This window comes from Pholcus phalangioides, unplaced genomic scaffold, assembly GCF_987345545.1.
Source record: "Pholcus phalangioides strain wild (caught in Gottingen) unplaced genomic scaffold, Ppha-v1.0 ptg000042l_1, whole genome shotgun sequence".
Classification (NCBI taxonomy): Eukaryota; Metazoa; Arthropoda; class Arachnida; order Araneae; family Pholcidae; genus Pholcus; species Pholcus phalangioides.
The window spans coordinates 10,521,233-10,547,994 of NW_028301628.1; the positions used below are offsets into that span (position 1 = coordinate 10,521,233).

Consider the following 26,762-nt stretch of genomic DNA (forward strand, 5'->3'; position numbering starts at 1 on the left):
ACCATATTTTCTCAAGAGAAATACGGGACATTGGGATTCAAAATACGGGACATTACCAATATTCACGAAAAAAATATTTCACTAAGACAAATGTGGGAGATTCATATAGTTTTATAGTTTTATAATATATATTTTTATAGTTATCGTAATATAATTTCAATCTTTGACTTCAATAAAGAATAAAAATTCAAGTAGGCTTCGTGCAAAATACGGGAAAAACCGGGATACTTTTGCTAAAAAGTCAGGACAGCCAAAAAAACAGAAAATACCGGGACTGCCCCGGGAAATACGGGACGTATGGTCACCTTAGTTAATTAGGATCTATATCGCCATCTTGTGGCGAACTGATACAGAGAAGGTAGTCTGTCAATCCGACCACAGATGGCAGCAAAATTCGTAAGCATGTAACGTCACCCGAAAAAAAGCGCTGAATTCAAAAAAGTTTCGGTATATATATCATTGCTGTTAGCTACAAGTCCGTGTTTCATACCCGCGTGGGGAAAAAAAGGATATAATTATGTAAATGAATACATTATACTACCGATTCAAGCGAAATAAACTCAATTTTTAAAAGCCGCTCGTCATTTCACGAGCAGTCCTTCCTTCGCTTTAAGTCAACTGTAACGGTCTTGACTTCAAAAATGAAAGTAAGTACCACGCCTTTTTTTTCCATGTTACGTCATTCATTCGGCCAATCAGACGTTCTCCCTCGTCGTGACGATCCCGCCGTACCCTTCGTTTTGCCCATTACATGTGCTGTCCGTCAAAGTAGAGCGATAAACTCTTCGCGCTGTTGAAGTTGCTCCGATAATTAAATTTAAATAGAAAAGTCGATTTCCCACGTAAATCAATAGTTAATCAAGTAAGTCGGTTTAATATATTTTCATGTTAATTGCGGTATAGTTTTATAAAATGAGTTTATTGCAGTTGATAAATCAAGTTGAAAATGAAACCCAATATGGATTTAAATTTTCACATGTAACACTCGAAAGCCGGGCTCCAGTGCCGTTTTGACGCATGACCCCACAATCCGGGGACCCCCCCCCCCCAAGTCTATGGGGTCCCTCGTAGTGGCGAGATCTAGTGACAATTTTCTAGAGTAAGGGCCGTCTTAAGAGCATCATGGGGGACTGGGCCAAGTGATTTCACTGAGGCCCCACCAGTTAAATTATCGAAAAATTCAACTGCTAATTTGTCTGAGGTCCCGGGTGGACCCCATACGTTAAGACGGCGCTGAGAGTAAGTATGAATTGATAGGCAGGAAGGGTGTCTTCTAAAAATCACTTCGCCGGGTGGGAGAGGAGCCTTCGATGCCTTTAAGACGGTCCTGCGTGCCCCCCCCCCCTAAGCTGTGTTCGTTGCGAGACCCCCCCCCCCAAAGGTTTTTACAGATTTTTTCAACAAAGTTATGGTAGAAATAACGAAAAAAAAATTATATTCATCCTGGGCTAGATCCCGGCAGCCTTCCCCCTATGCAGGGCCTGTACCCAAATTCGGGCCGTGGGCAAATATGAGTTTTTGGAGACCCTTATTTCTAGTATTTGAGACAGGAGGGGTGGGGTATGTGGGCCGTGTCCACAAGTACAAACCGCAACCAATTTCTAGGATCTCAAAATTGAGCCCTGGGCATGTGGCCTATTTGTCCTCATATGCAGGGCCTAACTTGAGACCCGGCACGCAAGGCGGTAGCGAAAAAGAGGACCTGTTTGTCCCCTCCATAAATGTGAGAATATTGATAAATTGTTGAGTCTAACCAGTTTATTCTCCTCCCCCCCCCCAGCAATACCAGTTGCCCCTATGAAAGAAATTTCTGGTCGGGGTCACCTAGGCATTTAACAGCCTAAAACAAACTTTGCTTAATGTAAATTACAGAGGCAGATTTGATGTGAAACAACAATACAAATTAAAAACCTCAGTTCAGAGCTAAATTGGCCGCCAACATGGGGGGGGGGGGAAGTTTCTTATGTTGGGGACCCTAGGTAGCATGCCCTCCCCAATGGTGTGACTGACAGGGCTCTAGCCCTTTTTATTTTATTTTACAAACTAAATTCATGTAGCAGCCCCGAAAAAAGTCGATAGGGAGGCCCACCCAAGATCCCAACCGCAGGATGTGGGGAGGGGGCATTCCAGGCAGAAGTCAGGTCCTGCTCATCTAGGGATGTCGACATGCTAAATTGTCATCCACTAGCATTTTTTTAAATTTTAAAATCAAATAAATTGATGTTTGTTATCAATTATAATTTATTTTTTGTATATATACAGGATGGACGGAAAAGCGTGGATACATTTTAAAAATTTATAACAAATTGATCAATTGACACACAAAAATGCAGTTCAGACACAAAATATATCAGGGCCTAGATTATTTTTTTTTTGATTTAGATTAAAATATAAGTTCAAGTTTCACTCACAAGGGATGCCATAAAATGAGAAATTTGATATAAAACAAAATTTAACACAAGTGGTGCGTAATTAATAATTATGACAATTTAAGTTACATAAAACTACCATGTTTCAACAAGAGCACCCTTTTGCCCTTTTCGTTGTAGTCCGAGCTAAAAATGATGCTCATATTGAGGTGTGATAGTTTTATGTAATGTAAGTAGCCATAAACATTAATTAAAAACAGTTTGTGCATTTTATATGGTGAGTTATTTTTTGAGTGCTTTGCAGCGCCACTTGTGAAATTCACCAAGTAATTTATTAATTTATTTTTATCATTCAATAATTTATAAGAAAAAAACTAGGTCAGCGGTTCTCAACTGGTGCTCCGTGGTTCACAACCCAAAAAAAGTAAATTTGAAAAAATAATTAGATATTTTTAAATAATAAAAATATATCTAACTCTCACGAAAGAATAAAAAAATAGGCCAACAGGGCTCCGCCAGAGAACTTTTTCACAAAAAAGGCTATTTGAATCAAAAAAAGGTTGAGAGCCGCTACTCTAGGTCCTTATAAAAAGGTGTGGGGTGTCACACTAAAATACTTGCTTTGATTGGTTGATTTGTTATTGTAAAACATGGCCAGGACCTCTCGTTTTCACCCTGTATTTTCAGTTATCGAATGCATATTTTAATGCAGACTTTTCTTGGTTGTGAAAAAGGAAAAAGATTTCTGTGTTGTAATACGACATGATCCTTTTACGACTTTGCATTCGAAATATTTTTTTAAAAAAGCGATAAGTATTGCAAAACAATTATATAATTTTTAAAGAAAATATTATAATGTATAGTGGTATCTTGAGTTATGTAGTGCCTCAACTTGTAGCAGCACCTCACTCATTTTGACTTAAAGTGGAGAGCAAAGTAGACATTTTATCCCTCACCAATTTGGTCAAACCCGTCTGGTTTGTTAGCAAATACAGTCAGCACTTGTTATAATGACACCCCCCCCCACCCCCCATCATTTCATGGAAAACGCTTTATATTGGGAGGTTGTTATATCGAAAGAAAAACATATGATAGCTATTTTTGTAGAACATTTGTGACTTCTACCGCCCATTGTAAGGGAATGGTCGCTATAACGTGTGGGCATTATAAAAAAGAGCATCAACTGTATTCAAATTCGGGGGTGGGGGTTAAGTTATGGCAAATATTCCCCTTGTTCGATGGTCAGACTCATATCGACAGTAATTCAAGTTGTGAGCAAAAAGTATTCACTTGTGTTAGAAATATTGAACAGAAACACACAAGAAATACGTAACTACTGAATGAGTAGGAACTAACAGAATGTTGTACCGTATCATGCGAGTGTAATTTTGTCTTGCATAGGAAAAATTTGTTTTTAGCGCATTAGATTATTACACCAGTGATTCTCAAAGTGTGCCTCACGTCTCCTAAGGTTGTCGCCACCACCACCTTACCACGGGCATCGTGGTAAGCTGGTGATATTGATGTGTGCCTGTTCAGTCTTTGAAACAGTTCTTTGTTAGACTTCCAGGTGGAGAGGCACAGGTATATGTTGATTAACACCAGGGGCGGCTCTACCTCACCTGCCACCCAGGTCCAAAACCTCATGTGTTGCCCCTAAAATGACCTTGCTGGGAGACTGAAAGGGCTTTAGCTAAGGGGAATCTGGAATAAACTTAATTTTTTTTACCTGTCCGAAATGAAATTTTTCAGCCTACAAAATGTAGTTGACCATACGTCCTGCTGTTAAAGAAACTGCCCTGTTCTTTATTTGGTTCCAAATTATTTCACTGTTTTTAATTATGCCAGATAACTTTTTTCATGTTACAGCTGTTATTAATGAGCCAAGGTTCCCAGGATGGAAATTAGAGGCATGCGAAAGATACTCCAAGCAGAGAGTGTGAGAAGTGACTAACTAAAACAGTACACAAGCATGTGAGTGGCAAAAAAACTAACTTAGAGACACCGGCATGCGAGAGTTGGGGATGACGATTGGATTAAATCAATTGAAGGAATCAGTGGGCAAAAAAAACTAGGCAATTTTTTTTTATCAAACTAGAAGGGCGGCAAAATTTGTAGTCCACTGGTGGCAAAACCATATATCTGCCTCTGAAACACAAAGTTGCGTGCTTGCCCTATGTGATAAAATTCATTCCTGTTTCTGACATTACAACCCCAGGCCCTCCTTGCCTGCTCCCTGTAGTTTCCTCAAAATTTTTGTTGTCAAGGTATGGTTCAAAAAAAGAGTGATAGCGGGTGTCGTGACTTTATTATTCCAAAGCTTAGGCTGCCGCCCCTTACGAGCCACTGCCCAAATACATCTCACCTTGCACACTCGCTTAAGCAGCCTCTGATTAACACAAGGGAGCAGTGGGTGACAGAAGTTTGAGAACTGTATTGCGGTGTATTGTGCCTATTGGTCCCAATACGAGTATCAATATTATGAAGATGTGGAACTAATGAAATAGATCTCTAGTAATTTCATTTAAAAAGTGAGCTTTGAGATACGTCTTTCAGGATAAGAGTAATTGTCAAACAAATTTGAGGTACAACTATATAGATTAATTTATAATGAAATAAATATGTAAGTATAACAGAATTTATATCATATCTAAATAGCAACTGCTTGTCCAGTGTTACTGAAATGGATCTAGAAGGACAAAGTCTGAGGAAGCATTGCAGTAAATGCTACCAGCATGATAGAATAAAGATGTCTAAGAACGGAAACAACTGTCCTCATGTTGATGTCTGCAATTTTTTCCATTGCAAACAGGAACCACAAAAAAGGTAATATCAATATATTTATGGTATATGCTCGTGCATAAGCTGAGATTTTTTTGTTAAAGATTTTGTTCCTTAATTTGGAGGAGGGGGGGGGGGGTCGGCTTATACACAAGTCAGTTTTTGAGAAGAAAATACTGACCTCGACTTTACCATCCTCAAACGATCACCCAGTGACAACGTGACTAATAACCTTTTGTGATTCTCTAATGCAAGGTTTAGCAGAGCTCGAATAACAATACGATCAACATAACTAATTAATAACTTCAATTAATTATAAAGTGAAATGAAAAACACATCACATAATGGCGCACGCATGTACATAACTTATTCCCTGCAAGTACACGCATCGACTGGCAACGAAACGAACCAATTGATGGTATAACATACGTGTTTGCCAAATTACAGCAAAGGTTGTTGACGTATCGTAATTCAACAATTTTAAATATTAAAAACTTTTCACTTTTGTGTGCACCTTCCTAAACAGAAACCTGTCTGCAACAGAAAATAATTTGTCTCTCCACATTCCGTTTTATATAGGTTTTTTTGTATTTTGGACTATTTTATGCTTGGCTTTACAAAATTTAACTGCTGCCTAGTTTGTTTTTTCCTTTAGTGGATGTGATGCACTAATAATTATTGAATATCTGATACTCCTCCGTTATAATCATATCACTTGGCGCTTTTTTTTTGTCTCTGAATTATCTTCCAATTATCTTCTACCTCTTGTTGAGTGCAAAATATTTTCTTTAGTACAATGTCCATATATTTGTTCTTTTTCTTGGAACAAGGGGTGTAGACTGATAAAAAAAAAAGGGGCTAGGCACAGTGCCACAACTAGAAACGAAATAGTTTCTCAACCATAAGTTAGAGATTTATTTATTTTTCCAAACAATTATCGAATACAAGGTACATTACCTGAATAACTTGTTTCATTACATTCAGCATGAGATGCAATCACATTTATCAAATGCTATCAGATGTCATCATGGCATGATACAGTGATGATTGATGTGCAGTATACTCTGGGTTTTCGAAGTGAAAAGAATGGATCAGTGATTTAAAGTACAATGATAGAGTATCTCCAAGCAGCATTCAATAGACTGAGTGACCTTGAAAGAAATTAAACAATAATGATAATTACTATAAATATGAAATTACAAACAGTTTTAAATTTTCTACCTCTATGTTTAATACTTTCACATATTCCATGGATTTTCTCTCATACGAATGCAGCTTCACTTTTTATTTTGTTGAAGAATTCCCAACAAGAAACCAAGAGCGGCGAGTAATGACAAAGCCAAAAAGGGAATGAGGACGGCAGGAAAAAATCTGAAGAGAGATCCAAAGAAACCTGTTCCTTCAGGTCAGGAACAAAAGCAGCAATATTTCATAAATGCGCCTGGTGGTAAGTACTGGCCAAGATTTTACAGAGATTTCAATTTGAGTCAAAGCAGTGTGGGTGTGTAAATTGGTACTGGTCAGTTATCAGGCTTTTACCAAATAGCATGATTTCAAAAACTTTTGACAATAACTTGGCATTCCTATTTTGTGGTCATGATTTGAGAGCAGCAGTCTTTTTGACGTATCTCACAGTATCACAGTACAGTATCACATATATTATCGTATATCATAGTATCACAGCTCACATTCCACCGGCGCAACAGTGGTGGTCGGCTGAAGTTGGTTTTCTGTTGTTCCCAACTTCGAGGTGCGAATGCGAGCCAATCTCCCCATTAAAAAGTCTCACCACAGAGAGCAACAGGCCCATAATGATAAAAGTATTCAATCATTACACTTCACTTATCGTTAGAAAAATTGATGGCAGCACTACGCACAAACTTCACGTTAGGTTCACAACACATACACAAACACATTCAAACATGTACACATACCAATTTGTTAGAAGTTCCGCAGAGGAATGTGGATGAGGTGCATGTGGGGTTTAGTAGTAGTACTCCTTTTTTTTTACTGTCAAAATCCTCGCACATAAGGCTTGACTTGACCACACACCAACTGCAGTCATTATCGCCATACCGCAATTTACAACTCATAGAGTGGGTTGGAATTGAAGGTGCCATCTACCTGCGGTCGCCTCAAGATCATTGCAAAAGAACTTGTTATCTATGTTCTTTCTCCAAGATCGAGCCTGCAGACCTGACGGAAACTTTCATGGTGGTAGACAAGGATCTTACTATAGCACCACTCAGGCATCCCAAAAACTTACCAATGCCCATAAAGTTTCATACGATGTTTCATTGACTATGCATAACACATTTAAATATGTGCTATTAGAGATCAAGTTACAGTCAGACTCGCTCATACTGAAGTCGAAAGAAAAAAAAACCAGCAAAATTATTCATTATATGTGAACTTCATATCCATACCAACTAGATCAGCATAAATAAGTAATACAAATTTCACAGAAAATGGAAAAGCATTATTTGTAGAAGTTTGTAATATCTGTGTTCGTTATAAGCAAAAGCCCAACTGTACCATATTTTTCTGTGTATAATCTGAGGATAGAATTTCTTCGTGCGTATTATTTGCCCCTGTGCATTCTCTGTAGTTTTTTTTCCTGAAAGGTTGGAATAAGATAATGTTTTCGCTGCCGCGCCCTAGTCAGTGATAAAAACAAGTCCAGTGGGGAAAGCAAATTTGTTTCGCAGATCGGTTGCTGAAAATAAGAAAGCAAAATAAAAAGGAAGGGAGAGGGACAGGCTGTCCACTCATAAGAGAGATGCCATCAGAGACTAGTTTCTCTCCCGGTGTCCCCTGTAACGAACATTCATCCCCAATGCCCAGTTTTCCTAGGAGTAGGCTTTTTGTGGCGCGTGAACCGAACTTGATCATTTCGTGTCTGCAGTAATGTGTTACATAATCATGCTACACATTTGTGTTTTCCAAGCGTGGTGCACCAGCTCAGGACTGCTATATTTTATATAACCCCGGCGTCAGCTACTCTATTAGTTGCATGCTCTGGTTTGAAGGGGGGGGGGAAAGAGAACACAACACAAAAATGAAGAGAAGATCTGTGAAACGTGCAGCACATGGCACATTTAATTCCTCCAGAAGCAGACTGTCAATCACACTTGGCGTAAAACACTGTTATTAGCCGTATTGCACTCTGTAGGAAAACAGTCGTACTGCTTTTCTTATTGGTGAGTGGACAGCATGTCGCGCTGGGTACACGTTGCGCGCGGCACAGAAAACCTGCTCCTAGGAAAACTCTGCTTTAGGGGACGGAGCCTGAGCCACATTCGGTTTTATGGGGGGGGGGGGGGAGACGAGACGATTAGCCGCTAGCTGAACCCACTTTTTTTTTAACCTCCAGAAAATAACTTTTGGGTGTCTCTTATGTTAAGGGTCTTTGAAGTATTACATTAGCATCAATGGGGGGGGCTCCCCATTTGCTGACTTTTGATGACAAGGGGAGGAGGAGTTTGGATGATGCTTATGTCATCAACCACAATTATTAAAAAATATGAAATATTCTTAATGGCCTCTTACTCTGTGCGCCAAAAACGAGTAAAACTTTTCACTAGTTTGTGGGCATCTGAACTAACATTCTTCCTATTGAGTTTACAGTCACTACAGTGATCTTCAAATACTTAGTGGATCCAAGTGATCTGGAAATGTGCTGCAGTCCGCGTAAGTGCTCTGGACTTGTGTCATGTCATACAAGTGATCCGTGATTATGCCGTGGATCACTTAAGTAATCTAGGAATGTGCCGCGAATAACTTGAGTGATGTAGAGCCACACTGTTGGCCACACCTGTGACGTCTTAATGCATGGGCCTCAAGATTAGAGGTGTCTCAAATGAGATCCGGTTGAAATTTTCTAGGATTTACTAGGTACAGCCTCCAAAAAAACCACTTGGCCCGAAGGCCCATTATACTCTTAAGACAGTCCTGGGCTGCACCAGTGTTTTAAAACTGTGCCACATGTCACTCAAGGATCTCTAAATGTGCCACGAATCGCTTAAACGGTCTGAAATTGTGCTACGGGTCACTTAAGCGATCTGTTAATGTGCTGCTTCTGCTTGGTTCATTTTTACTAAATTAGGTTTGAGAGGGACACACCACATCATAACCCACAGGGCCACATTTGGTCTGCACAGGCCAAGTGTTTACAGCAGGTCAAGGGTTACCTGTATAGGGTTGCAATGAGTTCTTAGCCTTCAAATATGAGCATTAAAATTAACAGAAATTGATTATAATTACATATAAAGATATTTTCTTCCGAAATTTTAATTCTTTTAAAAATATTTTTTGCATTAAAAAAAATATTTTTTTGATCATCTTGGGGGAATCACGTCCCTCCAACCCAGATTCCCCCCATGTACATCTTTGATCCCACCAATATGCGTTAGGAGGTAGGGGCCATAGCGCTGATAAAATTTTGTTGACAAGGTAGTCAGAGTTTTGCTGACTCTTGCTGACAAGGGGGGGGGGTAAAAAATGGCTAAAAATTTGCTGATTTAATACTTGAACGACCCCTTATTTAAAAGCATACATGTGCTCAATCCGTGTCCTAAATGTGGCCTGCCTCAAGTGGCACTGGTACATTTACAGATAAATTAAGTGGCTCTCGTGGCACATTCTTACCTCATTTAAATGACCCGCGGCATGATCACTCAAGTGGCCTTGTGGCACATTCCCAGATTACTCAAATGACCCACAGCACATTTACAGGTCACACAAATAACGTGCAGCGCTGTTCTAGATCACTTAATTAAGTGGCCTGTGACGTGTTTTCAAATCATTGAAGTGGCCCCACACTCTTCAAAAGGTTGAGTTAGGTTGAAATGTGCCACAAGTTACTTGGATGTTCTGAAAGTGTGTAGCTTGCGACTTGAGTGGTCTTGAAAATGTGCCAAGAGCGTCACTAGAATATATAAAAAAATACATCGGGCCACTTAATCAAGTGTTAATGTATTGCAGACCATTAGATGATCTGTGTGCTGAGGGCCACTCAAATGATCTGTAAATGTGCCTCCAGCCACTTAAAGTAAGCAACTGAACTATGTGGCACTTGAATGAAGTGGGGGTTTGTCGCGAGTCTCTCAAGTGATTTGCAGGTATGCTTTGGGTCAGTTAGGTGATCTGGATATATGCTGTTACAGCTTAAATGATCTGGAAATGTTTCGCAAGCCACTGAATGAATCTGGAAATGTGTCCCTTAAATGATTTGATGATCATTCGTGGGCCACTTGTGTGGTTTTGTTATTCGTCCTGGACTACATGAGATAACTCCAAGGGCCATGGGTTAGCATGTGCGTTTTAAGGCATACTAGGTTCTTGTTTATGCTACTGATGACTGCCGTCGTCTTTGAAAAAAAAACAGGCATTCATGAACATATGCAGGCCATTCTAATCGTTGTATCCTTCGGATGTAATGTAACTCCGGGAGGTCTGTTGAATATTGTGGATTGTTTCCACTCTGGAATCACCAAGCTTCACACAAAATTCAATGCAATAGTGTTGACCAAATTTTTTCTGTCAAAAACAAAAAATGTGACACCAGTGCTCACACTTTCTCATTCATCAGCGGTCTGGCAGCTTCTGCAAGCAGGTGAAAAAAAAAAAAATCAGGTATGCACACTAGGATTACGTGCACTTAACCATGCCTCCCTAGCTTCATTGGTTTTGCACACAAAAAATTATGGTCAGATATTTTTTGATCAAACCTAGTAAGAGGTGACCTTTCTACCTTTTTTAACCGTCAAAACATTCCACACATGGCTTGGCTGGTCTAAGCGACAATTGTCAGTTGTCATGATAATGACCAGCACCAGTTAACTCGAGGTACCACTTTAAAAATTGAAAAAAATATATAAGTAGAATGACTTTTATCAAACTACTGAAGTGTTTTTTTCTTCTGAGAATCAGGTAACACTGTACCGAGACAACATCATGGTGTTATTTGGGGTCCATCAAATGCTGGAATGGCTGTTTCGACCTCTTCCTCTCAAGTTCAACAATATTTCTCATTTGAAAGTCTAAATGTAAAATCTAACACCAATGGACATGTGCTCTTTCCAAAGTCTCATCACGATGATGTTCACACATTGAATGACAGAGGCAATACTTCGTCGACAGCATCTTTTCCCTCTGAAGTTCTTCAACGGTTCTCTTTCAAACGTTTAAAAAGGACCGTTAAATCTAATGCGATCGTTCCTCAGCCTCGATTGAATAAAGATGACTCAATATTTAAATTTCCAAATGCTAGCAGTTCAAACAGCCAAGCGCTGCCACCATTTCACACTGCATCTGAGCTACCCAGACTGGGGTCTGAAAATGAGTTTGCTAGCATGATCTGCAAACAGACTTATTCAAAGCCCACAGAAGGATTACCCATACTTTTACCTAATACAAATGGATCAGCTCATTTTAAATTACAAACTTCTGTTCCCAAATCATCGCAATCAAATGCCAGATTATCAGAAGCAGCTGTCATCGCAACTGGAAGATTAGCTGACTTACCGATTCATTTCGCTGGTAAATTTGATGGTTTGGAACAGTTAACCATAGCATTCCAATCAGTGACAGCTACAATTACTCGGAAACGCTATTCGGAGCAGATTACTTCCAAATCTGCAAACCACCCAAGAGTTAGTATGAACAGATCTTCCCAGCAAATTATGATGAATAGGAGCTATTCATATCAGGAACAAACTTATCAAACTAGGAAATACAATCTACTCAAATCGACTGTTTCAGCATCATCTTTCCATTCTACAGTGCATCAACATCATGTAAATGGTATAGAGATTCAACAGAGGGATCAAGGATTACAAGATAAAAATATGAGGGAGAACAGCTATCCAATAGATTCTGATCCACTTTCAGATCTCAAAGAAATACGATACGATCAGCTGTGTAATCCTGGAGAAGTTATCGATCTTGCTGCGTATACTTGTGGGGTCTTGGAAACAGATGATCAAAATACTAAGAAGCTCATGTTCTTTTTTGGGGAAATGCCACCTCCAAAGGTGCGCAAGATTTATGGTAAGTGTGAAACAAATAAATTTTTTGTCATTTATCTTTTGGCATTGCCCTAAATTTAAATAAAAATCATTTTCCTAAAATAAATATTTCTCATATTTTTTCTATCACTTAGCTTTCTGCAATAGAAATTTCTCTTTATGTGCTATGGTTTTGTGGCATATTCAAAACTCTGGTGAGAATGCTGATGTTTTAAGATCATATGATGCCGCTCTATTTCATAAGGAGACATGCATGGAGAATAGGTTGCAGAACTATCCTTCCTGCTCCTGCGGCTTTAAACACGCAGAATTTAAAAAAGTAAGAAACATATGCATACATATTTTTTAAACACGTGCTGAAGTGCAAATCCGGGGCAATGGATAGGAGGGGACAACTTATTGTATTGGTTCGTTGGATCATCCTGCATTTTATAGGACAGACCAGCTGTTCCTATATTATTAATGGGGATATTAATAATATTGGATAATATGGATTCCCATATATAATGGATAATATGGATTCCCATATTATCATGAGGAAAAGTGATCGTTACTTCTGCTGGATCCATGCCTAGCTGAAGTTTAACTGAAGGAGGGGGATCGGGCAACCACAGTATTTCGTGGCATGGGGCCCTCCAAGGCAGAATATGCCAAAAACTGGGATGTCAGTTTTTGGTACATACACCAAAAACTGGTAAAGAAAAAAACACAAAAAATCATGTATGTACATGATATGTATGTCATGTATACATCATGTATTAGGGAAAAATACAGCAATGCCCCAGAAAAAATGGGTTATATGATCACCCTACACAGTCCCTCAAGAAATCCCCATTTTCCTTTTATTTGAATGACATTTTTTCTTTTCTGGCAGCAAAATATTTCATCACATGACAAACTAGATTTTTCCAGTCTGGGAAATCGGTACCTATGCAAACAGTTCATCCAATCATTATATATAAGAGTGATCAATCAGTATTAGTTCACACAAATTCTTTTAGGTATTCGAGTCATTAATCATTATTTTTATGAACTGATATTTCCTAATGAATCAATCTAAGCTATTGATCTGATTTCAAAATGTGATTGTTAAGTCGGGTCTGTACCCACTGCGGAAAACTGGTTATTGAGCTGCGCACAAGACCCGTAGATTTAACTATGAACAGAGTGCACCATTTCATATTGTCGTTGTCATCTGAATACGATCCACTGGGAGTCGGTACATCATGAAGAAATTGGCCCATTTCTCTGCATTTTATTTGGATAGTGTCTTCTTCAGATGCATTTTGCTGTCTGGTGCAATGATTAAGACTAGTGCATAGAACAAGCTGCTCGACTGTGCAGTATGTTGTCATGTAGCGCAGTGAGTGGGGACCTGGCTTTACCAATTGAAATTTCATATATGGCCATCTTGCATACTAAATTCAAATTGACACGTTAAGTGCATTTATATAAGTGAATAACTCTGATGCAATTTAATGCCATGTACATATTTTACATCGTATACATTTTGAAAGTACAAATGTTATACACACCTGATGTCCACATTTTCTACATCTGACTCAAAAGATTCTGTAATGAGAGGAATTTTTCTTGCATAGGCTTTCCTAAGTTCTCAACTTTCATGTGGTTTAACAGCAGCCATTTTTGGTTTACTTCTTTTCTGTGAATTGTTTCTTGTGGTCTGCGAATACAAAGTTTCAGTTACTGTATTATGTTGCTTCCGAAAATAATCTAGTTCTGAATTTGTGCGTTTTGCCAGGAAAGATTCAAATGTTTCAATATTTAAAGAAGTTTCTTTGCTCCAGTACAATTATGAGTGGTCGCAAAAGCCATCTGTATATATAAAGAAAATATCAGTTAGCATAATTAATATTAAAAAAAATTGAATTTTAAATGGGAAAAAGCAAAAACAAAATTTCCCACAATAAAATTGGAAAAAACTTACTGCCTTATTTTGATGATCAAGATAATTTCAAATGAGGCAGTGGCTTTCGATTATTACTCTGTGACCAGATTAACAAGTTGAATGAATGAAATTTATTTCTCCCCATAATTTGGAAAAACACACACACACATCTAAGTATAACAAATACCGACTTGATATTCATGGTACGAATATCTTCTAAATTTTTCCTCAATCAGGTAACATAAACAATTTCTGTCAAGCTCATTTTATAAGGATAAATCAATTTCAACAATACTGATGTTTTTATCTTTATTATCATAGGTTTATGACAAAAGCCTATATGTTTTTTTAACATATAGGCTTTTTACAAAATACAGAACAACATATACAACTTTTCAAACATATTTTTATGATGACCTTAATTTGATAAAATGCAAAACAATAGAGATTATACAGTAAAACTGGGCACCAGACAAATTTCTTAGACACCAAGCATTTTTTTATCTGAAGAAAATGGTTCAAAATGTTTTTTTTTTTAAATTTCAATTTTGTGATTGCAAATGCACAAAAATATTCCAAAATTTTCACTCAAATTTAATTTTTTTTGGTGTATAGGCCTACAATTTTTTGATATCGTATTCACAAAATATGTTTGTATTTATAAAAAATGTAGATACATGCAAGAAATTTTCTTTGAAATGTTGAAATTGTTTTGTCCGTGTTCTGTGAAGCAATATATATTTTTCACATTGCGATGAAGATGTTTGAAAATAAAATTTTGTAAAATCAGAAGTTTTTTGGCATCCATTCTTAACTTGTACATAATGTATGTATACTTTTTACAAGATTAGTGAAGGTGCACTGAAGGAAAATAAGGTGAATTACATGGTATATGTGTTACGGTAAAAATGTAATAAATCTGTTACATTATCCATAATCACCAATTGTCTCTAAGTTTGATAAATTTTCCCGCATTTATCACTTTTATCTGTGATTTGTGCATAATTCGTGAATGAAGTTGATAGGTATGATAAATATGGAAGACATCAGGTGGAAATACTACTTAACTTCAGCCACTTATCAGTTAGTTTCTCCTTTCTAGGCACTAATGCGAGCCGGTCACCCATTTAAAAAAGTCTCTCCTCAGAGAGCAAGCAAACCTACAACATGATACTGATATAACATGAAAATTCAAGCATTTCTATATTTACTTCAGAAAGTGAAAGACAGATGGCGGCATGAAAACGAAACAAGCAACTGTACAGCAGATATGTTAAGACCACAACAAGCATTCCAACATCTGCCGATCGTTAGAAATTCCGAAGAGGAATGCGTACGAGGTACATGTACGGTTAAGAAGTAGTAGTAGTTAGTTTCTCCTGAACATGATGAATGCACTATACATATCTGGCTTTAAAAAATTGTGTGTGTTATAAGAATAAAAACGTATATATAAATTAAACAAGTGTTATAAGAATAAAAACATATAAATTATTATCAGTCTTGTAATGTTGGCTTTCTTCACATGTATCAGCATGTGCAAACACAACCAACTTCTTCGATCGCATAGATCATCCTGGACTGATGTTTGAGAAAAATGTCAGGCAAAAACTTAAGCAATTCATTGATGATTATCACATTTAGCTGGAGGATTATACATAATTACCGGTGAATGTGATAAATTTGCAAAATTTATCAAACTCACAAAAATGGTTGGTGATTATACCTTTATTAGTAATAATGTACGATATATATACTAGAGATTTATAATATTTACCGTAATATATATTGTGGAACTTTGATAACTCGACACCCAGAAGGTATCGATAAACATGTTATGCTAAGATATGTTATACAAGCAGATGTCAAGTTCATGGGCAGAGATACAGGGGGGGATGCCCCCCCCCCCAGTATCAAGGGTGGAGTCGACTGATCTAATGTATGCATGTATATATGAATTGACATTATCATTGTGTCCCTACAGCAATAATGACGTTGCCCTCCCCCAGACTTCCAAGTCAATCTCCGCCTATGGTCAAGTTAGTGAGATTTCATTTGATATCTCGCCCTCATAATTTTTAAATATAATTTATGCATGTGTGTGCGCTTATATATAGTAGAACAGTTCTATTCCATCATCTATGAATTAATAAAAAAATGAAAAATTGTTTTAAACAATTTTGTATGAAATGTTTCCAAATAATCTTGAGTGAAAAACACATGAATGTCGAGAAATATCTGCTTATTTGTGAATGAGCTGTGTGATTTTTGAAAATAGGGTAAACTTTCATTTTTTTTAAAGTTAAAAGTTTTGATTTAGCTTATAATTATGCTTAACCATCACTTGCTCAAACGTTGTACATATCATTCACACCTATCCAGAGGCATATTTACGGTTTTGCCACCCTTCTCTTATTCTAGTCTGATTTCTTAATTTTCCTGACCATTTATTCCTCAAGTTCACCACCCTATGCTATAACCTGCTTGCTTTCTCCCCCCCCCCCAAGCCTGTAAATATGCCTGTGTTTCTAAGTCCTTTTGATCACACTCCTGCTTGCTTACTCTCTAGATAAATCTCATGCTCACAGACTTTCTAGGTCCTTTGGCCATTCACGTGCACTCTAGGTCACTCTTTTGCTCACTCACATGTTCGCAAACTCTTTAGGTCACTTATTCATCTAGTCTCTTGCCCTATGGGTTCATGGTTATAAAATTTTACCACCCTTCTCCTATTATGTACAAATTTTTTCAGCCATTCATTTCTAAAATTTACGGCCCTCCAAACTTAGCGCCAAGGGCTATAGCCGCTAAGCCTCTTTGTGAATACGCCACTGCACCTATCTGTAATAATTCATTTACAAATTAAAAATTAAAAGTTTTCCATTTCAATTGAAGATTAAACATTTCTAACGTTTATAGGTAAACAGGATGTTGTAGGGCACGAAAGTGCTAGTAGAGGAAAAAATTTGGGGGGGGGGAGAGAAATATCTCAGAGTTATATCAATCAGTTATATTTTTCACTGGTGGTTATTGAAAGGAGGTAAGATTTGATAATTTTCTGTCAGAATGAAGACAGTTGAAATGATATCAGATGGCTATGAGTTATAAAATTTAGGAATTATGTAAGTAAAATTCTTTCTTTTCACAGGTGTTTATGGGAATAAATTGGGGAAGAACAAAAGACATATTAATATTTCAAGAAAACTGATTTTTGAAAATTATAGAGAGAGAAGGAGCAGTTCTCTTATAAAAAAATGAAAGATGACAGAGGCGCAAAACATTTACGCAATTAAAAAGAACAAAAGAAGGAAAATTGTAATTACTAGTAAGAAATAGATTATTTTTTGTAGTGAAATTAACAAGCTGAATATTACTCACTTACTAATATAGTCACTATTGAAACTGATTACCCATATCAGTTGGGTAAAGAGTTACGATATCAAGGTTTGGCTTTATATTTGCATAGGTGCCAATGCTTCTGATTTATCCAGAAGGCTTCAGATTTTTTAGCATTACCAAAATTATGCTGTTGAAAACCAGTTTCTGATTTTTCGTATCTTTATAGAAAAATCCCTAAATATCCTCAAATTACATTTTGCAGAAATCCCTTAGTTCATGCAATCTCAAAGTAACCGAGTTTTCTCAAGAAAAATGTGGGAAATTGCCAATTGTAGACAAATATGATACCAAAACTGAACAAAGTTTCCAATCATTGCTAAAATAAAATTAAAAAAATCGGCAATGGTGAGAAATGAAGTTCTAGTCAATCACAGTGGATTAAAATGAATTCCACAGAAAAAAAAAAATTAACATGACAAATATGCTACATGAATATTCATAGTAATCAGCTTGATCTCAGTGACTAACGGATTCAATTCAAAAAAAAGAATTCAAAGAAGCTTTGTTGAAAATACAGAAAGAAAGAAAATTTTTAAATAAAGTCAGGGTAGGCCAAAATTACAGGAATACAGGTATGTCCTGTATTGCCACATTGAAAAATCCTCAATTTTTTTCTTTTATTTATAAGACATGTTTTCTTTGACAGCCAAATGCTTTGTCACGTGACAAACTAGATTTTTCAAGTCTGGGAATTGGCACCTATGTATTTGGATCTCATGCATTACTAAAGAAACTGAAGGTTTTATCTGTTTATATCTTCAAAAATTTATTAAAACAATTTCACAATAAAAAATGTAAATTTGTTTTACATAGCAGGGCTAGACAAATCACAAGAAAATCTATTAAGAGTGTCATTATTTTTTTAGGCGCCAAAAAAAAGGTACTCAAGCAAAAATGTTTAAAATAATGCTTCTTTTGACTTTTTTTTTCAATGCATAATAACCCTCTTCTATGTTGGCAGATACGCTGCTATGAATTCCAACCATTTTATGCTGCTCTCAGCCTGCAATGTAGTAACTACAAAAAGAAAACTTTAGATGCCAATACAGATTTTATAGTTGCCATGGCAACCCAGAGCCTGGGATTTGTCCAGCCTGGATGCATAGTTATTGACATGTTAATATTTAAAGGAAACTGATTTTTGAAAATGAGCAGAAGTGATTTATAAAAAAAAATGAGTAGAATGGTTGTTTTTTTAATGAAATTAATTGGTTGAATATTACTAGTATACTCACTCACTAATATAATTTTATGTTGATTGGTTGAAATGATTACATAAATCAGTTGGTAAAAGACTTGTGATATCAAGGTTTGACTGTATATCAATTTATATTTGGATCTCATTATATCACTGAAGAAATCAGAAGTTTCCATTCATATCTTTGAAAATTTTAATAAAAACAATATAACAAAAAAATTTAAATTTGTTTTTGTTTTGTGATTGATTGTTGTAAATACGAATCAAAAATAGGCATGAAATGGTACTAAAGATTTATGAAAGACAAAATGTTATTCGCTTAAGAGCCAGCCAAATTTCTGTGGAGCCATTGCAAATTTTGTGACCTGCCATTCAACATTAGCAATGCTCTTTTGTAACTACCACACAAGTTGACACAGAGTTGCAGTTTATGCCCTTAGACTTGTCAAAGAGTCAGTTTTTTGTTTGATCTAAGAGAAATAATTAAAATTCTCACAGATCGATGGAGTCATGTTAAAATACATGAACTGTATATTCTCTTGATCAGGAATGCACAACCTTTTCAGTCTGCGGCCAGATATGCAGGTTTTTCTGCCACTCCTGGGTCAGAAACTTGTTTATAAAGATCGATCATGACCCCTATTTTACTGGTTATTCCCATATTTTTTACCTTCCATTCAAATTTTTTTTTAATGTTCAGTTCCCCCCCCCCCCCCCCCATTTTCAAAAGTTTCACATACTTGTCAAAAATATATGGTTTTTTTGTAATTGGAAACATTACTTGCCTACTTTCACAATTATTTCGTTTTAAATTGACAACTTTACTTGCCTCTAACAATTATTTCAGCTGTAACCGACATTTTTATCTGCATGAAATTTTTTTTGGCGATATCCCATATTTTTCTGAAAGGAATACGGTCAGAATTGGGATTTATCATGTTGCAAATAAATACAAATACAACGCCACAACAGGCAAATTGCCCAACGAGGTGGCTGACTTAAGAACACCATGGATCTCTGAGCCATTTTTTGGAGGCCCTACCTACTACTGCTACACCACACATGCACCCCGCCCACACCCCCGGCGGAACCCCCAACGAATCGGTACATGCGGGAATGTACGTGTAGTGAAGTTTTTTTTGTTTCTCTGTAATGCTTGTTATGTGTAGTGCTGCCATCTGCCACCAGTTTTTCTAACTATGAGTGAAGTGTTATGATTGAATGATTTATCGTTGTAGGACTGTTGCTCTCTGTGGCGAGACCTTTTAACGGGGAGATCGGCTCGCATTTGCGCCTTGAAGTTGAGAACCACAGAAAACCAACTTCAGCCGACCACCACTGTGGGGTTCGAACCCGGATCCTCGCATCGCGAGTCCGTCACTATAACCACTCGACCACTACAGTGGCAGTGTAATTTTCTGGAGGTGGGTGGGTTTGAACTTATGTACCCTTAATTTTTCCCATCTCTAACTCCGCATCTTACCAACCCACCACTACAGCAGCAATGTTGTGTAAATTAATGCTTTTCTTTCATAACTTTTGTGGGCTAGATAGAACTCTTTGGCAGACCCCATTTGGCCTGTGGGCTGGAGGTTGTGCACCCCTGCTCTTGATTATACAGCAAGCATTTGTTTTCACTTGAAAATGTAAAATCAAATGTTTGGTGTGTTCACCACCATATGCCATAGCTGCCAAGTCTCCCGAATTTTAGCTTCATCGCTCGACATCCCGAAAAGTTCTTAAATCTCCCGAATTTTTAAGAAAATCACAAAAAATCCCTAATTGTCCCTAAACATTCCCTACTTCATTAAAAAAAATCTCCGCTTATGAAAACAATCCCCAAGGAATTTCTTTCGGGGCATGAAGACTTTTTTTTCCCCTTTTGAAATGACGCCACACGTACTATGAATACTGATAAGCAAAAACATATTTAATCAATTTTAAAGACACTTATTCCGATGAATTTCCTCTCATCAAACGTTCCAGAAGAGGGCGACTTATCCTTTTTGTACAAGTTGTGTTACGGACATGATCATCGGTCATGGAAAGACTGTAATCATTACTCGTGAAATGAAAAAAAGAAAGAAAAAAAAAATCAAGCAAGTGTCTTAGTCAGTGTTCTTCAAAAATTGACGCTTTTTTCCTTCATCTTCCGATGATTTTGGGGTCATTCACGCAGAATGTTTGTTCGCAGCGTTTCTGATTGAACACAATATTTTTACATCACTGAAGTTTTGGCCTCCAATTTCACTTGTTTTTCGTGTAGGAATTTTATTCCCAAGGGTTTAACTTCCATGTTTGTAAAATCCCTATTTTAATTTGACTTCAGTTTTTGAGTAGGGATTTTATTCCCTACGCTTTAACTTTTATGTTTGGAAAATGCCTATTTTGTTTGGAAAATCCCTATTTTATTTGTAAAAATCCCTATTGTATTTATTAGGGAGTGGTTTAAGCATAAAATACGGGTTTGCGCGAAAATCTCCCGAATTTTCATTTTCAAAAGTTGGCAGCTATGATATGCCAGAAAAATCATTAGACGAGAGTCGTAATAGATAGCAGAAATCTCGTGGCGTATGGCATCTTCCAGCTCCAACAAGGTTTGAGGTCCATTAACATTGTCCAAGTCGAAAGATGTCATACACCCCAAGATCTCTGTTACAGACTGTGACATGCTGTACGTAAGTGTAGATGGTTTTCTTGCACAAGTTTTTCAGGATTTTCTCATGTATGATGGTGGACACACATCCAACATTTGTGTTTTTGCATTCTCAAGTGAAAATTGATCACTTGCTGTATAATTGAGATGCATTTCACGTATTTTGGTAATGCGGCACTATTTATCAGTACGAATCTCGATAATTTATTTTTCATCCATCAAAAAAATATGACTCTTTAACAAGTCCAAGGGAACAAACTGCACCCTCGTTTGTTAATTTTTATGTTTTTCAAAAATTTCTCAGCTAAGTTCAAGTACGTATACGAGGAGATCGTCTTTCCAAGAACTGAATAATAAGGGAAAAATTTGTCTGTCCTGTAAAATACAGGATGATCACATGCACTTACACAATAAGTTGCTCCTAGACATTGCCTTGGATTTACGTCTCTGCTCCATTCGCAGCTGCAGATGTCTTTTTCACCTCTGCTTCATTCGCAGCTGATGCTTTGGCTCATTCGCCATTGATGCCTCAGCTCATTTGCCATTGATGCCTCAGCTCATTTGCCATTGATGCCTCAGCTCATTTGCCACTGATGCCTCAGCTCATTCACAGCTGAAAATATCTACTTTTGCTCGATTCACAGCTGAAAATATCTACTTTTGCTTCATTCACAGCTGAAGATCTCTACCTTCACTCTGTTGGAATCTGAGTATATCTGCCTCCTCTTCATTTGTGGCTTTGCTCAGGTGAAGATGCAGAGAGAAGAGGGATAGCAACGACCAAGAGCCAAATATGGAAAAATTTCTGTTCTGTAAAATACTGGACGATCAAACGAACTTACATAATTTTCTTCTCTTGTCACATCGTCTGGATCTGCAGCTGGCAAAGTTATAATGGTTTTAGTGAAAGATGAGAAAATGACTAATTTAATAATTGAGGGTAATAGTAATAGTATTGAATAGCTGCCAAGTCTACCAAAATTTTAACCAAACTATTATGTTTCCTGAATTTAATACTGTAATTGTAAAAAATCCCTACTTATGGGAAAAAATTCTCCCAAAGAATTTAACTGGAGAAAGTCTATTTTGGAAAGTTGTACCCCTTCCCATATGACATCAGGTATGTAACGCAAGTTGTCGCCATCATACCCGTTCACATCAAAATGCTTCATTTTAACAGGTGAAAGACAAAATTCACCAAAAAGTCAGCACTGATCCTATTCTTGACAGTCAAATCAGTGAGATGACTTTATTCAATGACCATACATCCCCTTATAATGAGACTAATATGCTGATTTTGATTATTACAGCAGACTCCAAATAATCCAGCCTATCCTGTTCTATGGCATTTTCACACACAGGTGGGTTTTCTTCGCGTATTTCAGAGAAAAACATACCACGGCATGTCTGTGAGCAGACATTTATATTATTTAAATGGGCTTTTTCGGTTAACTTCCCAGTAATCCAGCGATTTCTGTAATCTGGCACACCTTGGTCTGATATGTGCCAGATTGACTGTATTTCACTAGATAACACACACAAACGGGGAGAAAATCTCCCTTCTTTATGAGCATCCATGTTTTATATGTGTGAGGTTTTTAATGGTTGAGATTTCATATTTGCCATAGCGATCTGGGATGTCAGGCCCCCCCCCCCCAATTATTTTACAAGGTAAGCACAAAATTTCAAAGGGTGGGTCCAAAAACCTCTAAAATAAAAATTCTTGAGTAGCCTACTTTCCTGTTGTAGCAGTCTTGGTGAGAAAAGGAACTTGGCACATTACTGCGCTATAGGTCACTTTTTGTTCACCCAAACCCTCCAGGTTTACTCACCTACCTAGTCCCTCTCTATTTTACCCTATCTATCCCTACCTACCCCTTTCTCTATTCCACTTATTTTCTTGGTCACTCCTCAAATAGGAACACCATAATATGCTACTGGTTTTTGACACATGGCAGGTTTTGACTGTTTAAACTGTCAAAAACCTCAAATACTGCTTTTGAATATAAAAGTGCATGCACACACACGAATAAACAAAAGAGTTAACCAGAGAGAGGGGATCAGGCCAATGAGTGACCTAGAGAGCATGATGCGAGAACCAAACGGGTGACTTAGAAACAGGCTTATTTACGGAGGGGGGGGGGGAAAGAGCGGGTTATGGCACGTGAATTTGAGGAAAGAGTGGTAAAAAAAATTGGACTAGAATTGGAGGTGGAAGGCAAAATTCTAAACCCGACTCTGCCGAGGACAATACAAAATTATTAAATGTTGTGATGGTATATGTCGACGCCTTTAAAATTTTTTTGATGCTCATCCCTCCCACCACCCATTTGTCATGTCCTGATAACATTTTTGACGGTCAATGACTGGATGAACAGCACCAGGGTTTGGCAAATCTGGAAAAAAGGTTAGGCACCAGGAAATTGTCTTTCCTTTCCTTTAAAATAATTGGTTCAAAATAAATTAATATATTTTTTTGGTTTTTCAGAATATAGTGACCACCCCCCCCCCCCTCCTGTTGGTGGATACACCAATATAAATTTTATGTCTTCTGCAATTTATATACCAACACCAATTTTTTTGGTTGCCATGGCGACCTGGGATTTGTTAAGCCCTGCAAAACATTGAGTAAGCATTGCAATTTTTGAGTAACATTCATCTTCACCAAGTTCTACAAAGAGCTGAATACAGTGACCATTGGCATGCCACAGTGTAGCCACACATTGTGCAGGACACCCATCGTGAGGATCTAGGTTTGAACCCTGTTGGCACAGCAGTGGTGGTCTCAGCTGAAGGTGATCATCTTCTAAGTCTTCATTGAGAGCAGGCAAATCTTCAACATAATCGTATACAACATGAAAATTCTGGAATTTGCATATTTTTCACTTCAAGGTATGTTGACAGATGGCAGCACAAAACGAGTATCACTCTGACAACATAAATAGGTTTGGGCAAATGCTAGTGCACCAATTGAGGAATGTTTATGAGGTGCATGTATTGTCAAGTCATAATAAAATTATTGGTACCATTGTCTCTCTATGAATGATGCTGACCGAGTTGCTCTCCTTCCTCCTCAGCCACAAGTAGTCTTCAATATCATTGAAAGTACTATCTTCAACATAGAGTTCAATGAATAGTGCTCTCAGCGCCCCTCACGAGTACAACTAGGAGCCTGAGAGTTGTCCCCTTAGCCAAGAGCAGTCTTCATAATAGCATTTGCGAGACAACTGTAAAGCTGTATTCTTGTAGAAATAATAGTACAAGACTGAGCAGCTCCTCTGCAGCACGTACAGAACGAACAGCCCTGTCGTCCAAATGTAATGATAGGGGTCACTCCACTTCAGTCTCAAGCTCCACACATTCAGACCGATAGTCAGAGAGAGATACACAAGGCTCGTCAGTATAGTGAAGCTGAAATGACGGAGCAGGACATTAACTAAGCCGGCTTGGAAGGCGTACGTGTTGAAAAACACCAAGAACATCACAATAATGTTGAACACTAAGCTTACTGTTTGGATCACGGACAAAATGAGTTGAGTCACTATGGTAGTGTGTATTTCGCTGAAGGAGTTTGTGAGTATGTCCACGATGAGGAGCAGCATTTGCACCGTGATGAACAAGCGATAACGCCCCGCATCCATATTGTTGTTACTAATTATCTGTGTAAATCCACACTCGCGTTGGCTACGAACATGCAAACAATGCGAGCGCCGAAGACACAAAGCCTTAGTGGGAGGGGGGGGGGACCCAACGTTGCCATGGGAACAAGATAAATAATTACCCGCTCATCAGAGTTGCCAGATCCTGAAACAATTTCTAGCTTCAAAAATAACTCAAAATATACGGATTCGTGCTGCCGTCTAGAAAACAAAACACGAACTGCAGTTTGATAATAATAATCTAGCGTAATTTGTAGTTTTTCCTAGACCGGAATTCTTGAAATATCCGCCGCGGCTCTTTACGTGTAAATATAGTTTCACAGCTTTCAGTGATTACATCACACACATTGTTTCCTTTCTGACTCATGTAAAAACTTCAACGGGATTGTTTTATGACTTCAATTCACATTGTGAACTATTTCGAAACACGGTCGCGACAGGCTGATCCCCGAGGAAAGCTTTATGTGAAACTGTCGTTTTATGTTTTGGCTGCGCTGATAAAAAAAAGCCACAACAAAAATAATCTTTGAAACTATGTATAAACAACCTTTTTTCAGCAAGTACCTAGAAATCACCTGAAAGGCACTACTGCGCGTCCTCAGTCTCATTATGGAGATGTAATCAACTGTTCGGCTACTCATAGAATTCGACGAAAATTTTACAGGTGTTAGTAGATGGCTCAAAATATGTACTGTGGAAAAAAATAGCTGCGGAATTGCAACAGAAAAGCTGTAAAAAAATGAATAAAAATAAACATTTTTAACGCCAACTGCAACCCTACTTGGCGAGGATTCAGAGAAAAGCGGCAGATTCTTAACAGCCCTTAGGGTTGTATTCACCGACATGGTTTAAACCTGTAGTTACAATTTTTTGATAAGAGATCAACATAGATTGATTAAAACCTTGAATTTAACCAATCCGTGTCGATCTCTTATCAAAAAATTGTGACTATAGCTTAAACCATGTCGAATTTTCCTTGTTTCCTCGAAAAATTACTAAAATGATCGCTCAAAAACAGATTTATGCATAGGATCATATTGTAAATGCTTCGAAAGCATATGTAAATGATATATGCATTTTTTTAAGAATTCGCAGTTGAAGGCTAACCAGATGTTTAATACTGATCAATCGGGTTTTAATAAAGACAATTCATTCAGGGAGAACGCTTGATTTTTTTGGGTTCAAAACAGATTGAAAGTGCTGCACAATATATCCATGCTACGACCCATTCATTCATATACTGTAATGCCAACAATCAGCAAAGATGGAATGCTGCTATATCGCCTTTATTTATTGTGTATTTTGAACCTAAAGGATAATTCGAAACCTAATTTCGGCAGAAAATATTTCAAGCTGACAATATAAAAATTCCGTCGCTTCGAAATCGGGGAAAATGGGATCAAAAGAACTGGGCGAATATTTATCAGAAGTGCATTTTAAAAAACACACCCGATGAAACCGGACTTTTTGTGGATCCTTGGCAACCCTTCAAAAACAATGATTTGATTGATAGTGTTACGCCACCGAGTAAAACCGTTCATGTGTTTGTGATGCCACCTAAAACCACTCATCTAATACAACCGCTTGATAGGTACGGTTTTTGGGTGCGGAAAAATTTCGTTCGAAAATTTTCAGATTTAGTTATGATTGAACAAATAGGCCTACAAATCGATTTGTTTCATCGAGACTACTTTCAAACTACAATCCATTGCACACAGCCAGTTTTCTTCACCACGGCACGTCAACATGTGAAAATATTTATG

The 26,762-nt window shown here is 37.5% G+C and overlaps 2 protein-coding genes across 6 annotated transcripts; one reads left to right on the forward strand and one right to left on the reverse strand.

Moving 5' to 3' along the window:
- Positions 1 to 755: 755 nt before the first annotated feature.
- LOC149064464 (uncharacterized) lies at positions 756 to 12,990 on the forward strand. Its single transcript, XM_089254794.1, has 5 exons — positions 756 to 862; positions 5,028 to 5,195; positions 6,449 to 6,597; positions 11,082 to 12,200; positions 12,313 to 12,990. The coding sequence occupies exons 2-5, from the start codon at positions 5,053 to 5,055 to the stop codon at positions 12,525 to 12,527; spliced, it is 1,626 nt and encodes a 541-aa protein (XP_089110920.1). The 5' UTR covers positions 756 to 862; positions 5,028 to 5,052; the 3' UTR covers positions 12,528 to 12,990.
- LOC149064465 (transmembrane protein 138-like) lies at positions 6,073 to 25,074 on the reverse strand. Of its 5 annotated transcripts, XM_089254796.1 has the most exons (4): positions 21,938 to 25,074; positions 21,748 to 21,868; positions 13,714 to 14,014; positions 6,073 to 6,301 (listed from the first exon to the last, which is right to left on the reverse strand). In XM_089254796.1, the coding sequence occupies exon 1, from the start codon at positions 24,979 to 24,981 to the stop codon at positions 24,505 to 24,507; it is 477 nt and encodes a 158-aa protein (XP_089110922.1). In that variant the 5' UTR covers positions 24,982 to 25,074; the 3' UTR covers positions 6,073 to 6,301; positions 13,714 to 14,014; positions 21,748 to 21,868; positions 21,938 to 24,504. The 5 variants fall into 5 exon arrangements, with proteins under 5 accessions (XP_089110922.1, XP_089110924.1, XP_089110923.1 ...); XM_089254798.1 differs by lacking the exon at positions 21,748 to 21,868 and having other exon boundaries at positions 24,006 to 25,074; XM_089254797.1 differs by having other exon boundaries at positions 13,714 to 13,862; positions 21,748 to 25,074.
- Positions 25,075 to 26,762: the final 1,688 nt, after the last annotated feature.

Coding starts and splice junctions, on each gene's coding strand:
- LOC149064464 (XM_089254794.1), top strand. CDS start 5,053: ATGGATCTAGAAGGACAAAGTCTGAGGAAGCATTGCAGTAAATGCTAC. Junction 5,196..6,448: donor AAACAGGAACCACAAAAAAG/GTAATATCAATA, acceptor ATTTTGTTGAAG/AATTCCCAACAAGAAACCAA. Junction 6,598..11,081: donor TTTCATAAATGCGCCTGGTG/GTAAGTACTGGC, acceptor TCTGAGAATCAG/GTAACACTGTACCGAGACAA.
- LOC149064465 (XM_089254798.1), bottom strand. CDS start 24,981: ATGGATGCGGGGCGTTATCGCTTGTTCATCACGGTGCAAATGCTGCTC.